This window comes from Camelus dromedarius, chromosome 11 (assembly GCF_036321535.1).
Source record: "Camelus dromedarius isolate mCamDro1 chromosome 11, mCamDro1.pat, whole genome shotgun sequence".
NCBI classification, from domain to species: domain Eukaryota; kingdom Metazoa; phylum Chordata; class Mammalia; order Artiodactyla; family Camelidae; genus Camelus; species Camelus dromedarius.
The window spans coordinates 54,852,749-54,871,065 of record NC_087446.1 but is presented as its reverse complement, the minus strand read 5'-3'; the positions used below and the strand labels follow the sequence as shown (position 1 = coordinate 54,871,065).

The 18,317-nt window shown below is 44.6% G+C and overlaps 1 protein-coding gene and 1 pseudogene across 3 annotated transcripts in view; one reads left to right on the top strand and one right to left on the bottom strand.

Moving 5' to 3' along the window:
- SLC4A8 (solute carrier family 4 member 8) overlaps positions 1-18,317 on the bottom strand; it is a 68,829-nt gene that overhangs the window by 35,340 nt on the left and 15,172 nt on the right. Inside the window, exons 3-10 of one of the 3 annotated variants that reach the window (XM_064490987.1) lie at positions 9,277-9,423; positions 8,623-8,758; positions 7,196-7,356; positions 4,154-4,342; positions 3,717-3,809; positions 2,934-3,025; positions 1,711-1,868; positions 693-780 (exon numbers count right to left, since the gene is read on the bottom strand). In XM_064490987.1, the coding sequence (XP_064347057.1) occupies positions 693-780; positions 1,711-1,868; positions 2,934-3,025; positions 3,717-3,809; positions 4,154-4,342; positions 7,196-7,356; positions 8,623-8,758; positions 9,277-9,423 (1,064 nt within the window). Of the gene's footprint in view, positions 1-692; positions 781-1,710; positions 1,869-2,933; positions 3,026-3,716; positions 3,810-4,153; positions 4,343-7,195; positions 7,357-8,622; positions 8,759-9,249; positions 9,424-18,317 lie in introns of all 3 variants that reach the window. The other 2 variants (XM_031462537.2, XM_010974272.3) reach the window with 2 other exon arrangements.
- LOC105084215 (large ribosomal subunit protein uL15-like) lies at positions 14,401-16,228 on the top strand (annotated as a pseudogene).

The following is an 18,317-nucleotide window of genomic DNA, read 5'->3' as shown; positions in this document are numbered from 1 at the left end:
GTTACCTCCTCAAAGAATGCAACAAAAGCCAAGATGCATGGGAAATTTTTCCTGATCATAATGATTGGGAAAATTGGATGGAATTACTAAAGAAGGTCTTCCATGAAATAAGCCTCCCAATCAGAGAGCTGATAAAACACAGCCTTATCTCCCTCTGCCTGCTAAGACATATGCCTTGAAAGCTCTGCTTGCAACTTACCTGAGCATCACAGTTCTCACCAGGGGATGCAGCAGCGTGATCAGGACCATGGCAGACTAGTGTCTAGTCACACTGGTACATTCATATTACAGCACCCAAGAGCAGCCCCCTGACCCTTATGCTAACTAGTCTCATTTACATGAAATGGGAATGAGGTTTCTTTATGTAAATAGCTTGGATGCATTTAACTAACCATCTTCTCCAGAAAGTCAAGTCAGCCTTAATACCTTTCTCTCTAGGTAACCTACTTGGCAACAACAAGTTTCTCAGAAAAACAATTCTCTGCATCCTTGATGATTCAAAAAGGGAGAGATGACAGAGGAAGAAAAATCCCCCAGAGGGCTTGGTCCTCCCACAATAGACAGTCAGAGAAGTGACCTGAAGTGCCTCCCAGCAGATACTGCAATTATTTTACCCCCAACAACTAGCACACTGCCTGGCACAGAGTAAATATTTATGAGATGAATGTATGGAAAGCAGAAGTGATGCATACCTCATCTGTCATGATGGTGGCCATGGATCTGCCAATCTCATGGTACTGCTGACCTTTCCCTACCGGACCCAACAGGATAAACAAAAATCTGGCAACACACACAGAGGATGAAATTATGTAAGTAAACATAAAGAAGTAGCATCTGGCTCCTCCCTAAACAGCGGAACATTTCTCTCTCTTATCAAACAGAAATCATCACATTACTTTCAGTAAAAGGAGACAGACTAATGATGGAGCCATAATAGTAGCCTTGACTTAATGAGTAGCCTTGACTTAACAGCTCTACTACAGACATTGGATGCTATTTGTATGACTCCATTCAATAGCGTGCTTATAATTCTCAGGGTTGCCATAGACACAATTCCTTGCTATAGAAAGGACACTTTTTCAAAACATGGCATTGTAGTGCAAATTCAAGGTTATCTGAATTTCATTCATTTCTCTAATAAGAAAATGATAGGGAGAGGAGAGGGATAAGGAAGTCGAAATGATCAAGCCCTGTGGAGGAGTCTAAACCATGTCCCAGACATCTGAATACTCTATAATTAACGGGGCTCTGAATCACCTGACGCATCACCTTCAGAGTGCATGAATAGCCTTTTGAACAAATGTGGACATACTTGCAAACCATACAAATCCTGCCAGAACTGTGGAAAGAGACATCAATAGCTCTGCTCAGAGATGTCGCCCTGAGCTATGGCTCTGCAGAACTCAAGGAGTGAGTCAGGCTTCCCATCATAAAAAGTGAGGGGCCCTCGCTACGCCCTTTGAACACTCTTTGGTTCTCCAGTTCCAAGGCCACAGGAACTGTGCAGTCATAGGCTTCAAAGTCTTACAACTATTCCACCCAGAGGTTAATCAAATATACCCAAGTTTCCTGAGATCTCTGCTGAGTTTTAAACAGCATTCCCCAAATTAATTAATTCTAAATTTTGGCATGAGCTGGTTTCTTTTCCAGAGTTCACACAAACATGTACATTGGACGGAACGCACTGAGCTTTGCGGTCCTGGTCTTTACCTTGTTGGGATGGGCACTTCCGTCAGGCCTGAGAGAAGGACGGCCGGAGTCAGCCTCACAAAGGCAACAATGGGGCGGTCCAGCGTGTCCACCTCTCCAACCAGGACATTCGAGGCCTCTGCCCCAGTGGGGATTTTTTTCATAAAGTGAAGGTCCACCTGAAAATCCAAAAGACAACTTGGGAGCTGTCACTTCACACATCCATCACCCTCCTCAGACCTTATATTCATATGACATGTAATCACTTAACATACACTTCTTGCACTATTTCACCTGATCCTTACAATAACTCTGTGATGTGGACAACGTAGGTCGCATTTGCCCCATTTTTTTAAAAAAAAAAAAGAAGTATAGGGGAGGGGGCATAGCTCAGTTCGTAGAACATGTGCTTAGCATGTACAGGGTCCTGGGTTCAATCCCTAGTACCTCCATAAATAAATAAATAAATAAATAAATAAATAAATAAATAAATAAATAAATAAATAAATAAAATTAACATTTAAAATAATAAAATAGCAAAATCAAAAAGAAGCTACTGAGACCCAGAGAGGTAAAGTTGACTTGCCCAAGAAGACAGAGCTTCTAAGAGAGAGAATTTAAATCCAGGGTCTCTGATTTGAATTCCATTACATCATGCTTCCTCAAAGAATTCCATTACATCATGTTTTTGAAGCTCTGAGTCAAATTATTTCCATTTTTAAATACTGACATGCTTTGTCTGGGGTTTCAGGGAGCCTCATGGGCTGAGAAGTGACACGACACTCTCCGTGTTTTGGAAAGACAGTGTCAGGGAGAGAGCAGAGTAAGGGAAGGCTGGCAACAGGGAGATCAGGGCTTGAACTCAAAGCTGCAGGGAGGCCCTGCTCCTGCAAGAGGCCCCGGACACCAAAGTCACAGTCCCCAAGAAGAGTTCCAGCCACAAAGTAGTTTTAGGAGACTGTAGCAAAAATATGGTTTTGGCAAAAGCCTTGGAGGTAAGAAGGAGCTGCTGGAGAGTGGGTACCAAAAAGTAATCCTGAAAAACCAGGAGGTGTGCGTCAGGGAGAATTATCAGTGGCCGGTCGGTGTCATCTGGGCTGGAGAAGGAAGACATGAGCAGATGGGCCTCCTTCTCTGCAGAAGGGGCCCTGGTTCTGGAGAAGGGGTGTTGAGATACCAAAGTTTACCCAGCTTCCAGCAACTAGACCCTGGGTTCCATGAGACAGACACCTATGTCTGCTCACCTTGCTTAAATCCACAGGACTGTGTTCACAATTCACACCATTTTTCACTTCTAGATTTGTAGTTGGAATGGACTGAGGAGACACAGTTTGACCTATTTGGAGAAAATCAAACAGAATTCTCTGAGTCCGCCCTTTTCCTGCTTTGAAGCAGCCCACCCGTCATCGGTTGGCGACAATCATCTCGTGCAGATTCCACATGGAGAAGATGTGAAGAGGACTAGGAAGCTCGGCCCCACACACAGCTAGCTAGCTCCTTACCTACTAGTTAGTGACAAAGGAACAGAGGTCTCACTACTCCTGCACCCTCTTCCTGAACCAGTGGTGATCCTCTTTTCTTCCTCTACTGGGGCAGTAATCCTTAATCAGAAGGGCACATCAGAAACGTCTATGGAGAACTTTTCAAATACATGGATTCCCAGGCCTGCTCCCTGTGCACTGTGGGTCAGTGAGTGCGGGGACAAGGAGCCCAGTGTAGATTAGGCTCCTCCCAGCCACAGGAAAGGAAACCAACCAGCATCTGAAATTCACCAAATGTTTACAATTTACTATGCACCCGGCAAAGACCTTGACATGGATTAACTAAATGAAGCCTCACAATAAACTGACAGAGCAGATCTTATTATTATCCTTATTTTACAGAGAAAGTAAGACTTAAAGGTGTTTAGGAGGTCGCCCAAGGTCACGTTCTTTGCTACAGGTGGAGCTAGAATCTCAAGCCTAGAAGTCTGGCCCAGGAGTCTATACTACTGCATTTTGCCTCCCTAATCCAAGACATTTGTTTACTCCTAAAAAGCTCCAGGTGGGTTATGGATAGCAGTGCAGTGGTAGAGCACATGCTTAGCATGTGTAAGGTCCTGCGTTCAATCTCCAGTACGTCTGTTAAAAAAAAAAAAAGCTCCAGTTAACCTTCTCTGGCCCCAAATTATCCCCCAATATGGCCATCTCCCAAAGCCACATCAGTTCTGAGGCCATTTGGGGGGCACAAACCTCTCCCCTGGGGTCCACTGAGACCTGAGGTACGTATTCCTAATGCCACAAGAGATAGATGGTCACCAGTCTTGCCACCCATCTTGCCAAACACCTGAAAGGACTGTATCTAAGTGAGTATGAAAGCATATTAGAGAAATAAAGCTCCTACCCTCTAGTAACTTACCATCACTAACTAGTTCCCAAATGTCTTATTAATAAAAAGAGAAAGCCCCGACTCCTAATAGTCTTACCATGTTTATCCATTAAATGTGGATCAGACTGCTTCTTGCCCACTTCAGCAAAGGAACGGACAATGGGGATGAGGTTATTTCTCTTCTTTTCATTCTGATGATGGTGCTTTTTGAGAAGGGCTTCTCGTACTTTAACCCTCATGCTGTCATTCAGGTCACTGAATAGTTCTTGCTGGTCCAGGATCAGGTCTGGAAAGCAGGTGCTAACATGAACACTCACACTGATGATCAGTGAACCCAAAGAGGCCAAGGTCAGGTGGGGTGAGGGGTAAGGGGCAAGGAGTAGGGGGAAGCAGTTCTACCAGGGTCACTGAAGTACAATTCCTGCTTCAGCGCCTCAAAGAGCTATTTGATGACAGCAGCTGTGACATGTTAGATTTTATTCATGTGAAAAATCATTATTATTAGAAATAGAAACTATTGAGCACTTAAGATATGCCAGGAACTATACTAAGAACTTTTTACATAACTATCTAATCTAATCCTTATAAAAACTCTATATTATAACAAGTTTACAGACTAGGAAACTGAGGCCCAAACGCTACAACATTCCCCAAGGTCTCACAACTAGTAAGTTGCAGAGCTGGGATTCAAACCCAAGAGTATCTGACTCAAAAGCCCACAATATTACTATTTTGTTCTGTCATCTGTCAAAGTTCCTCTACATTCCCTTCCTCCCAGATTTTTAAATTGCTGTGATTGTCATGAGAAACTATGACTGTAGAACTCCAAATGACTATTTGAAGGTGGACCGTATAAGAATAATTAAGTTGTTCCTGATTAAGCACCCCAGACAATTATCACCAAGCATCAACCTTTACCTGCCAAGCCCAGCAGAGTTGAGGGGGAAAAAAATTCCAATACCTGCTATTAAGAGGCAGTCAGCACAGCAGTTAACTGTGTGGGTTCTAGAGCTAAAGGCCCAAATTCTACCCCATTTCTACCACTTTCTAGCTGTGTGATCTTGGGCAAGTTACATAACCTCTCTGTGCCTCGGTTTGCTCATCTGTAACCTGGAGCTAATATTATCACCTACCTTAGAAGGTTGTCAAGAAAAATTAATGAGATAATATATATAAAGTGTTAATTCACAGTAAACACTTGACTCTGTTTGTTCAATCTTATCACTAACATGAACACCTCAGGTATCTAATGTGAAGAACCACAGCAGTTTCACTTCAATCCTACATACCTACCTCTCCCCTGCCTCCCCCAAATTCCAACCTGTTCTCAACTCTAATTCCATCCATGACTACCCAAGTGCTAAAAGCAATAAAGAAAATCTTTTTCAAACATTCAAGCCAAAGATCCATGTTTCTCTATCTTTAACCTTCATATTGACTGGTTAAATTGATTGATTGCCCCATATTATAAACATCTTCAGGATCCTTCATCTTGGGGAAAAAAAGAATGTCCACTCCAGACCTCCCTTTACCTACTGTGCTCTCTCCCCCACCCCTCTTTCTTTCTCCACTTAAAATTCTCAAAAGAAAAATTCCTCAGACCCCTGCAATTTGGCCACCTGAATGAAATTGCTTTTGATAAAATCATCAACAACTTCCAGTTGTTAAATCTGTTGGATGTTTCTAGTCCTTATCTAACCTGACCTCTCTACAGCATTTGACACTGATGAATTGAAACTCTCTCCCCTCTTGACTTTGTAGTGTGTTGAATGATGGACCCCTCAAAAGATACATCTAGATACTAACCCCCAGAACCTGTGAACATGATCTTACTTGTAAAAAGGGTCTTTGCAGATGGAATTAAGGATCTCAAGATGAGATCATCTTGGATGACACTGGCAAATATCTTTATAAGAGACGTAGATAAGAAGTCCAGGTGAAGACAGAGGCAAGTTGGAGTTATGCAGTCATGAGCCAAGGGACACCTAGAGCCACTATAAGCTAGAAACTGAAAGAGGCAAGGAATAACTTTCCCCTAGAGCCTTCGGAGATGACACAAGATCTCATGAGTGCTGACCCCTCCCGGGGTCCCCATGTGACCCTAGAGAGGCAGAATTACTTGGATACTTCAAATGCAGAAAAGTTTGGAGCAATCTTTAGTTAACCTGTCCAGCCAAACAGAGCCAAGCTGAGGAAAATCTTCACATGCACCCATGTATTTCTCAAACTCTGTTCCCCAAACATAATGACTGACCACTGAACTGTCCTGGGAGACTCCATCAGACATCTCCTCTTCACATCTTGCTGAAGAAGTCGGGGTCCTTTGGCTCAATTTCTTTTGCGTCCTCCCTGGCTGCCATATTTTAAAATCTTTTTTAAACTCTAACCCTCTTTTCTCTGCACAGCTTCCGGTTGCCCTTTTCTTTAATTATTACCGAACCAGAGCTCTGTTGTTGTACTTATTTAATTGCTCTGGCTATTTCCCCCACAAAATACATGTTTGTGGAATGAACAGAAGAATGGAGGACCACACACCATGTCACTTGAATTCCATAATTCAAGTGAAACAGGTGTGTGAAATAGGTAGAGCAATTTCTTAGTTTGAAACCCATCCCACAGCTGAGGACACTGCAGTCGGGAAGGTAAGTGACTTGCTCAAGGACACACAGTCACTTTCTTCTTTCCTCTACCCCACACTTTTTTTTTGAATTTTGAATTTTTCTTTATTATGCATGAAATGAAATAGCAAATATAAAACAACACTTGACAAGTCAAGAGACAGACCATGGAAGAAAGGAAGAAGCTTTGTAGGGCCGTCTTCTGCTTTTTAAACAATAGGCCCATATTTTCATTCTACACTGGGCCCTGCAAATCAGGTAGTACATCCTAATCTTGCCCTCGGTACCTGGCAGAGAGCAGGCTCCAGGGAATGTTTGCGAATTAAATTGAACTTGGAGTAAAAGTCTCATCTAGCCATACTTGAGCCAGCCTTGCCCTTGGCCCAGGGAACTGGATGCTTCCCCTGACCTGGGCAGGATGTGGCTGCCCTGGCCCAGGACTCTGCAAGCAGTCATAAGGGGTTACCCCACACTCCTTAACTGGCACCAGAGTTCCTCTGTTTTCCCTCACCTCAGCTTACCTGAAATTTCTTCTATGCTATTTGCTCGCATATCCAGGAGGACCGTCCCATTGATAAGGCAGCTCCTGAGCTCAAAGAGACTGTGCAGTGATAGGGTCGCCACGTAAGGCTTGCTCCAGCGTTCTCCCCCGTCCTCGACATCCTCTTCAAACTTCAGCCACCTGAAAGCATCACAAACAACCAGACGCCAAAGACAGAAAATGAGGCATTTTCAGGAGAGAGTTTTTAATGTACACCACAGAGAAAGATATCTGAATAATCATATTGAACACCGAAGTCTAATCCATACGTTCAGGGTACGTTGGGAAGTGAAAAAAGCGGGTTATGAAACAGTGCAAAATTGAGTTGAGTTTGATTCTACTTTTATTTAAAGAAAAATTTAAAATACAAACACACACTTGAATAAGACATCAAATGTTATATTCCTCACTATGCCTGGGATAGTAGGATTTCACATAATTTTCACCTTCTTTTTGCTTATCTTTATTTTCTAATTTTCTATAATGGGCACACATTACCTGTACAATGTACAAAATAGATCTAATGTACATCATTTGAATACACTGACAAATCACATTAATGATTATATTTTTCTTTAAGAAAAAAAAGCCTACCTGAGTGACCTTCAAAAGTTTGCAAAGACAGAATGATAAGACGAATTGCCTTTTGTTTGGTATGAGGTTGTTTGGCTTCTTTAATCTTCTCTACCCACAGAAAACATCCACAGACACAGCAGGCATCCAGAAAGAACTGCTCCAATGAGAGCTGGAGCCTCCTCACCTCCCTCCCGGAGTCTCAGGCATGCCGGCTTTGTATTGCCCATAAGGCTCACTCATCAGTTACTAGAGGAGCCCTAGACACAGCCTAATTAATCTGAGGGCTTTTCTGGGGTTTGAGTCTCAGATAAGCATAGTCGTTCCACAGTTAATCCAGGGAAGCCCACTGTCAGGCTGGCTATAATCCCAAAGGACTCTATGAAGTTGGATTGTCCACTGGATGTCTCAAAAATTCTGGAACTTTCAGTAAATTAAAACCCAAATGTTACTATGGTTCACCTGCAGGAAAAGGCTGGACCTATGCTGTCTGCTGGGCTGGGTCTAAACCAAAGTGGCCCCATTGCGCATCTTCTAAGCCAGACTTGTAATCTCAAGAGCCCATGAACCACTCCGGGCCCCAAACAAATGAGAGAGGAACCCCTAAATGTTCTGTATTTCAGTCATCAATTCTGGGTTCAAGGTCAACTGGCATAGGTGTTTCCAGAGACATCACAAAGAGACCAGCACCAAGACTTCCCACAGAAGACCCTGGACCGTCAGTCATCACCTCTCCCACGAAGAAATATGAAAGGCAGGCAGGCCTGTCACTTGCTGAAAGGTACACATTTGCTACCCAAGCAAATCTTGACCCAGGTTATTTTAGGGCCTCACCTGGCTGTCTCCTTCCACTCGGCATCTTCTCCCTCTTTCAGACAGATCTCATCCAGCTCTGTGAACAGGTCATGAGGCACATGCTCCTCATCTTCCTCGGTGCCAAGAATGAACTGAACACGCTGAGATGGTGTGTCTGGAAATTCAGCCACAGAGAAAGGTCTGCTCCCAGCCTCAACTTAGAACAGAAATAGCCTTCTGCCATACTTAGCACACCTGGGGGCCTCTCAATCTCAGGAACATATAGAGCACAATCAGATCAAACTCAGATCAGAAAGATTCCTTTATCCCCAGAAAAAAAAAAGCTATTCTTTGGAAGCAGTTTCATGGGAGGCAAAAATCATTAAGTAATATCACTTGAAGAAAATCCACTAGAAACTGAAAATCTGACAAATTTGATCACAAAGAATGGCTAATTTTTTAGCAAATGATTTCACCTTCTGTGATATGGATTTTTGGGGGCCTGAACTTTGAAGTTTTCGGGAAGATACTTTTGATTCTTAGAGGCATATCTTCTTCTTGGAAGCAGGCTGGGAAAGTCTACAGAAGGGCTAGATAATCAGGACCACCTTCCCAATGCCCACACATCTCCCCAGCCTTGCCAGGCCTCCCACCGTGGACACCCACCCTCTCCTGAGGGTGCGAGGGTGTTACCATGGGCCAGAGCCTCCGAGCCTTCCTCCCCCTGGCTGGCTCCTTTGCCCCGCCCTCGCCTCCGGTGCTTCTGGCCGTGGGTTCGGTGGTGCCGATGGCTCTGCCGGCCCAGTGGCATCCGGACCCCCACATACAGGGTTCTATGACCTGGAAAGAAGCAGAAGGTCTGTAGAGAGAGCTCCTTTAGGAAAAAGGGTCTAATATATCTGAGAGGGAGAAGAAAAAGATTACAATCTCTTGGTCTTCTCACAGCTCTGTAATGACAAAACTTTAAAGACTTCCAGGAATAAAGACACAGAGATGGGGGAGTTGGAGGTCTCCATCCTGTATGTGACTGCAAACCTCACAGGAGTGATGTTAAGATCAAGGGAAATAATGTATGTGAAGATGATTTGCAAACTGTAGAGGCCAAAACAAATGCTGGTTGTTGCTACTACAATGACAATATGAGCAACTGAAAAAAAGCGATGTGGTCACTCCAGGACAACTCCAGGAGGTCTTGGAAGGGAGGCCATTTGGAAAAGTGGCTAAGTGCTCAAGTCAACCTGCCTGGGTCCAAAACTTGAGTTCATCATTCACTACCCATGTGACCCTGAACAAGTCATCTATTCTCTCTGTGACTGCCTTTAAAAAGGAATATTGAAGCTTATTTTTTAAACTCAAAGAGTTTTCATGAGCAGTAAGTAAGACAATGTATATTGAATGCTTAACACAATCCCTGAAATCAATTTTAGCAGCCAACACATTCAAGGATCAGTTTCCATTAGATTTTTTCTGCCTCGTAGAATATGCATCCAGAATAATAGTGAAGGACTAGTCACAAATCATCAGGGGTATAAGGCTGGGAGCATAAGGGAGCGAGATAAAAAATATTTTACAAAAAGAGGGGAACATGAGAAAATACGTGATCCAATAGTGTCCTCTCTAGTTCCTCCTTCCTACTCTTTCATTCTTTCTATACACCTTATTTTGTCCTGTTCATGACTTCCAGGCCTCTCTCACCTCCACCTGGTTTCCCTTGCCTTCCTGCGAGCCTGGAGCCCAGAATCAGTAGCAGCAGGGATGCTACACTGGGACACACAGAGCTTTGGGCTTCCCTCGTTTCTGCCCAGTTGCTGCTGCTCGACACGCTAGATCTCAGCTCCCTCCCCACATCTTCCCCGACAGGAGCTGGTCCAATCTGCAGTCACTGTGTTCAAATTCACAACCTTACTTCCACTTCCTTCCTCTGAGCAAGTGACCTCACTTCATAGTGTACTGAGAAGACAGGCCCTCACCTGTGAACTCCCTTCACCTCAGCCTGGCTCGCTTTCCTCCCCCAGCTTCTCCCCTTTGCCAGGCTAGTGAGCATCATCTCCACCCTTCTGAGTCCCACTCCATCTGTATTCCTCAGTCTCTCCTTTCCATCCACCCCTTCCATGGGCTTCTCAAGCCTCTCTTACCTAAAAAAAGAAATGTTCCTACCTTATGACCCAGTAATTCCACTCCTGGGTATATATCTGAAAAAAAAACACTAATTTGAAAAGATATGTGTCCTCCAATGTTCACAGTTCTATTACTCACAATTACCAAGGTATGGAAGCCACTCAAGTGTCTATCATCAGATGAATGGATAAAGAAGATGTGGAATGTATACACAATGGAATACTAGTCAGCCATAAAAAAGAATGAAAATTTGCCATTTGCAGCAACATGGGTGGACTTGGAGGGCATTTTGCTAATGAAATAAGTCAGACAGAGAAGACAAATGCTCTAAAATATCACTTATATGTGGAATCTAAGAAATACAACAAACTAGTGAATAAAACAAAAAAGAAGCAGACTCACAGATACAGAGAACAAACTAGTGGTTATGAGTGGGGAAAGGGAGGGGGAGGGGCAATATAGAGGTAGGGAGAAAAAGGGTTATTATGGAATTATATGAAATAGTATGTGTGAAACTTTCGAAAACTGTAAGTCATGTAGAATTTAAAGAATCTTCCATTCAACAAAAAATAAATCAAAATAAAGAAGGAATGTTCCCAATGCAGTGCTACTCTCCCAAGTCTCTGCCTATCCCTTCCCCTTCTCCAGCAAATCATTCTTAAGAACAGTCCACTGACCGAGCTCCCCCTCCTCTCCATCTCCTTGTTCCACAGTCTCTGCCTGTGGCCACTCTCCTCTGAAACTGCCCTTATCACAGACACCAAAGACCATTTGATCACCAAATCTCTATCATCTCCTGTCTCTCTAAGTTCAATTCAAAAGACTTTCTGGAGACCCACCATGTCCCAGGCAGCAGCCCAGTCCCTTGACTTCTTCCTCCCCTTGGTGGTCTGGGCTCCCACACCTGGACCACTGCCTTCCCTGGCTCACTTGCACTCCTCCGACTGCTGCCCCAGCCCTTCCACAATCCACCAAAGGAAGGCCCCTGGCCCCTTTCTTCTCCCTTTTTAGTGATATCTACCCTTCTGATTTCAAAGTTCACTTCTACAAGTGACCCCTAAATCTTTATCTACAGTGACTCAATATGCTTGAAAGCAAACTCCCTGTCCTGCATCTCAAATCAGGCTCCTACTCATTTCTTCCATTTTTGTTCATGGCATCACCATTCTCTCAACTTTCCAGACTTGAAACCTCAGGGTTACCTTGGATTTCCACCGTGCCCCTCAGTGCTGTATCCCATAGATTAGGGACATCAAGTCTTCCTCTCCTCCCACTTTAACTACAGCAGGGGCATCCTGCCTGTCTCCCCCACCAACTCAACACTACACACTAACCTCCTGAGGCACCACTCCAATCACGGCTCACTCCAACACAGTCAGGACCCTTCGTGCTCCGGCATGCTCAGGCCCCAGCCTCCTTTCTAGTCTTTTCTTCCTCTAGGACAAATTATACATTCAGTAGGAAAATAAAGGGAAAGCTCTCTAAAAGAACTGAGTGATCAGCTCAAGAGAGATAAAAGTGGAAATCCCACACATGCTCACACCAAATAAATGTTCTGGGGAGAAAAAGATCTAGCAATGTCCACCTTCTGCATCTACCCCAACAAAAGAACAGCTTGGGTTTGACTCCGCCCCCTCCTCATGGCCTCAGCAGATGACCACGCCCTCACCTCATACTCTCCTCTACCTGAACCAAACTGCTATTCCACAGATGTGCCAGTGATTTCTCGACACTGACTTGGCTCACTCCTTCAAGATTCATTGCAAAGGCACCTTCCTTCTTGGTGTTCTTGCTGATCCTCCTGATCCAATGTGCTGCCTGCTTCCTCAGAATCCCCAGAGTCCTTGGCTAGCATTCTCTGATGCACTGATCCACGCCTTGCATTCCAGTTAAGTATCTGCCAGTCTTTCTCCCAAAGCCCCACGTCAGAACTTCTTCCTCCTCTTAGAACCCCTCACCTAACATAGCACAGTGTCTTATACATGGTCATCACTCCACAAATATTCAGAAAATGGAATATCTCCTAAGTGCCTCCACCAGGAACATAACCCCTTAGGGCTCCCTCGGGAGTACAAAACCTGACCTGAGAAGGCCTCTGGTCTGTAAGGGGCCACAACAAGAACATGTAACCAAAGTGAATGTGTTTAGAGCAAATGAAATACTCACCAGGGCATGAGAGGACTGAGAAGGTGTTAGCCAACCTGAGAATGGAAAGCTCAATCCAGGAAGGCTTCCTGGATAAGAGGACTTTTGGAAAGAGTTACCAACTTTTCATCTTCTTCCTTCCCCAGCAATGAGGTTTCCTAAGACTGTGCTCAACTTATCCTCTGGGGATTCCTTGATAGTGCTCTCCACTTCCAAGAGGGGTTACAGGGGCCTGGGGTACAGCTCTAACACCCCTTTCTCTATTTTTACCCTCCTTTTCTTTGACTTCCCCCATCTTCCAAATTCCCAACTGATAAAGCAAAATAAAAAAGAAACAGTGAGGATTAGAGGGAAAGCAGATCAGAGATTTACTAGAGTGCTGAGAGGCAGGAGGATACAATATTCTGTAGCTGGTAGAATCAGTTGTTCCTCTCGCCCCGCTCCTGTCTCAGGAGAGGCCTATGTTGACTTGTGTATATCTCAGGACATTTTTGATAGGCAGATCTCTGAACACAGCATGGTCACCCTGCAACTTCATCGTAACAGAAATATAGAGCCAGAAGAGGTCATCTGCTAAGATGTGGGATTCCGGACCTCTGACCTTATCAGTGAAAAGTATAAAGTGTGAGAATGACTAAACTGAATATCATCTTAATAAAATACCATTTGTTAACTAATAATGTCCCACAATAGTGTGCTAATTAGGTCCCTATTGTACACCACTGGGATCAACCCAGGCTGGAGTCACCTAATTGTACCAGGTCCTGTCCCAAGGCCCAGGGATACCGCAGTGAACAGCACAAGGTCCCTGTCCTCAAAACACATATTCTACTTAGGGGAGACAGATATTATGAAAACAAAGACATATTATTTCAAGAATTATTATGAATAAAGTATGGTAGAGTGTCTGGGGTAGGGGGTGGGATGGAGAAGGGAGACTCTAGCCCAGATGATGAGGAAGGACATCTGAGTGATGAGAAGGGGAGGCCACAGGAAGACCTGGGAGAAGAGCACGCCAGGGAGAGGGAAGGTCAAGTGCTTAGACCATACGATGGGAATGTGCAGGGCTGGTTCCAAGACGAAAGGACAGTGGAAAGTGACAGAGGAAAGGAGAGGAGGGGGAAAGGTCAGACAGAAAGGCAGGGGCAGATCATGAAGAAGCCAGGGGGCATGAAAAGCATAATTAGATCCTAGAGAACTACCTCAACCAGCCCTTAAAATAGAGACCCAGGTGCTGTAAAATCACGTGCGTCCAGGTAGAGCTGGACTTAGGTGAAGAGCAGTCTCCCTGAGGGGTGACTTTGAGTCCAGTAGAGCCAACCAACCATGTGCTTCCTCTTCCCCCACGTCCCCTGAAGCACATCCCAAAGACTTTACTCAGCTCATGCTATATGTTGCTAGTATTACCTACTTTCAACTACATTCGAAAAAGAAACTGAGAAGGCAGTAATTAGGCAGTAGAATCTGTGTTATTACATCTCATTTTCTTGGTTAATTTACTTACTGCCACTATTAAAGTAAAACGAGGAGGGCTCTATCACTTTGGCTGCTGACATGCCATCCAGACTGAGAAAGACCCAGAAACTTCTGGGCCACGTGAGCCACAGCCATGGCCCATCAGCAGGAGAAGCACCCAGGGGCCCAGGGCAATGCGGGTGGCCTGCACCACCCCAGGATCTACCTTGACAAATATCAGCCAGGTGACTTCGGGGAAGTTGGTACGAGGCATTACCACTTAAAGGGAACCAGAGCTTCTGCCCAACTGTCAGCCTTGATGAACTGTTGACCTTGGTCGGTGAGTAGACAAGGTAAATGCTGCCCAAAACAAGACTGGGGCTGCTCTAGCCTTGAGGTGGTGCCATCGGGCTACCACAAAGTTCTGGGAGAGCTCCCAAGGCAGCCTGTCATCATGAAGGCCAAAGTCAGCAGCAGGAGAGCTGAGGAGAAGATTAAGGCAGGTGGGAGGTGTCCATGTCCTGGCAGCTTGAAGTCTCATGGAAGAAGGTTCGTTAAATGGTAACAAGTGCTTTTCAAAAAATAAACAAGGAGTCCAGGCCAAACGACTTCTCAGTTCTTGCCCAAGTTCTAATGTTGAAAAGCTAGGGAAGGATCAGGCTAAGTCATTCTCCGGAGGAGACATGATGGTCCTATTGTTCTCACTATCCTTACTTACTGCTGCAGAAGGGGACTCTAGAAAGGGCTCAGTAAATGTTTGTTGAGGGAATAACATATGGTTTTGCTTGATATTTAAATTCTCACTAGGCAGGTCTGAGGCATAATCGGAATAACATCCTTCAGATGCCTTTGATGGCTCTGTAGGAAGTAAAGCACGAGTTAAATCTTAGAAAAGGAAGGCTAAGAAGTTTTTTTGGTCCAATCAGTTCGCACAAACATGAGCCAACCACAGGCAAAAAATGAAAACAAGCCCCAGCAGGGGTCAGAGCTAAGAACGACCAAGTGGCTATCAGAAAACCGGGTATCAGTTTCTAGGTTGGAGACTCTGAAGCAGGGACTTGGATATTCTGTGTGAAATGAGAAAAGATGACAAACAAATGGACACTGGGTGATGAAGACCACACCAATAAAATCCAATCCATCCAACGGGATTCTGGCAGTCCAGTGACTTTACTAACCTAATCCTGTGGTCACTTTGCTGGCCATTCAACTGCTCTACCCACAGTCTTCGTCGCCGTCATTTACCTACCAGCTTGCCCAAATTCTGCCTTCTTCCCATTGAATTCTCCAGTCTTTTTTCCAGTTATTGTCAAATCTACTCTCTGGGGACTGCATGCAAATGCAAGTATTCATTTAGTAAAACTTATTGGAAGATGTGATTTCAGCGTTTATTCTTTTTTAATAAGTATGTACACATGCACAGAGAGCAATCACTAGTGAGCTGGGACTGAACCTTCTGGAGCAGGACAGAAGTCTCAGGTGAGGCCCACCCGGCAGACAGAGGCCGGGCCTTCGCAGGCGGAGTGCATTCCATGCACACTGCTCGTGGAGCACGTGCACACAACTCGTTAGCACACTCGGGCGGGTGTCCCATCCCCTGCGCCTCAGGTTAACTCCAAGTCAATAATCACAGGGAAGCCTAACATGTGGAGCAGATGCAAGCTTTTTTTTAATGACCAAATAGCTCTTACTTCTGTTGAAAACTTTTTAGAAGGCACTAAACTTACTCTAGGATTCGTAAGTCTAGTAGTTAATCAGGAATAATGATCTGCCAGAAAAGGTGGGAAAAGCCATTCTTCTAAAACAACTGCTCCGTGTTCCTCTGGGACTGGGAGAGTCCACAAAGCAATCATGGATTATTGCTCCCCGTGAGCTTCTCTTTGGAAATCTGCCCTAATGTTCGCTTTTTACTCTTCCCATAGATTGAAAAAAAAAAAAAAAAGCAACATCATGGTTTAATGCACCTTTTCCTGCTGATGGAGTTGATTTATGCAAAAAGACCCACATTTACAATAGTCTCTAACAATGTCCAAAGACCACATCTCAGAAGTCGTTCTGAAAATAGGTGAGGGAACGGTTTACATCACCTGGAGAAGAAGGCATAGAACAAAGGGGAAGGAAGGCACAGAGATTTATCTGCAGAACCTTGTGTCATGGCACACACAGCCATTAGAACACAACTTACTTATCTTCCATCAAAGTGGGACTGATTTTATACCACGCCTTCAAGAGACAACACCTCCCTGAGTGCAGCCTCACTGAGGCCTGGGCCACCCGCAGAGTGGGTCAGGGTGGAGCCCACAGCATGGCCAAGCCTACAGCAAATGCCAATTCCTTCTTCTCCTCTCCGGAGCTGCTCTAGAACCACATCAGGCCTGAGGAGGGGGCACTATTTGTCTTCCATTTGACAGTAGTTTTTTTTTTTTAAGTGCTAATATAAACAAGATTGTGGTTTTCAAAAAGGTCTATGTATAAAGGACCACTTCCCCACACACTATCCCCTAGAAATACCATCATCACAGATGGCCTTCTTTTATAGGAAAATGGAGACTGTGTAAGGAATAGATGATGTCTTCCTGAGAAGATGCTCCTACTGCCAATTACTCAGCTGACCTCTGTGATGGAACCCAGCCCTCAGGATCCAAGAGAGTGTGCCCAGGTTTATTATTCTACTCCAAGTGGATGAGTGTGTTTGTAAATGGTTACCTCCTTGCTGAGGGCAAAGGTCTAGGGACCCGGACACCTAAACTGAGAGTAACAGTACCCTGACGGTGGAATGAGAGGGTAGAGAGGCAACAGAATTATCAGGGCAGAAGGAGGGGCAGGGCAATGCATAGGAATGTTCATATGATGGAGCAAGATACTGAGGTCGGATGGTTAACGCCGGGTACCTCCTCCCTTGAGGGCAGTGTGGTGGAGTGGAAAGAGCGGGGTCCCATCCCAGTCTCACCTGCTATCAGGCTAGATGACACCAAGCAGTTTCCCACCATGTAGAACAGGGATGATACTTACTTACCTGGGCTGCTGTGATGATCAAAAAAAACAACTTGTACAAAGTGCCTAATCAAATGCCTCTCACACAAGGGACATTCAACAGATGCTATCCTCCCATCTCTCCACCCTTCCTTCTTCCACTTTCTCCCAACTGCTGAAATCTACTTTGGCTCCTCTTCCATCTGGTCAAAATAACTTGGAAAGCTTGACCTTGATATATCCGAACTCCACTGACCTCCACAGAGCCACCCACAGAAATTCTCATGGTAACAGACCCAGAGGCTGAGTCAGCCTCTACAGCTTTCGCTCTCCCATCCAAAGGACAAGTTTTCTCTGGGGATTGTACAACTTTGATGAAAAAAACGGCACGGAACAAGCAGTACGGAGAGAACATTTCACATGCTGTCTCAGTCATTAGAAAGTTGCTGTAACACAGCCTTCAACATTGCAAGAGATGCTGCAGAGACTTCACAAAGGCTTTTGAGCCAAATGTGGGTTCTCATTAAAGCGACAATGGACACGAGCCTCTCCTTAATAAAACTGAGCATCACCCCTTATCAGGAAACTGGCCCCCTGCGAAAAAGGGAAGTAGCAGGACAGCACACGACAGTCCCGCGGGGAGCTGGGGTGGGCGAGGAGGGAGAGGAAGAAGAGCCTGACAAGGTCAATTAGACAGAGGAGGCCAATTGAAAGGCCTCTTCGCTCCCCTCCACTTCAGGGGGTTGTATTCAACTCGGGGCTGTGAACTCTTAAAGAACATGATATAGATGAATATGTGTTTTCCCTTTTCTTGTTTAGACAAAAACACCAGGCAGAAATGGGTATAGTTAGAATAGGAAGAGCAAACATTGGAAATGGGATAAAAACAGGGTTTTACGGCCAAACTGAGTTTTTAAAATGATTTGTATTTTCTTTTCTGTTAAAATTTTGTATATATGTATATTTATATTTCTACGCAGTCATCAAGACTCAATAAACTGATCTGAGTACTTCACATTGTCACGGAATAAGGTCATTTATTG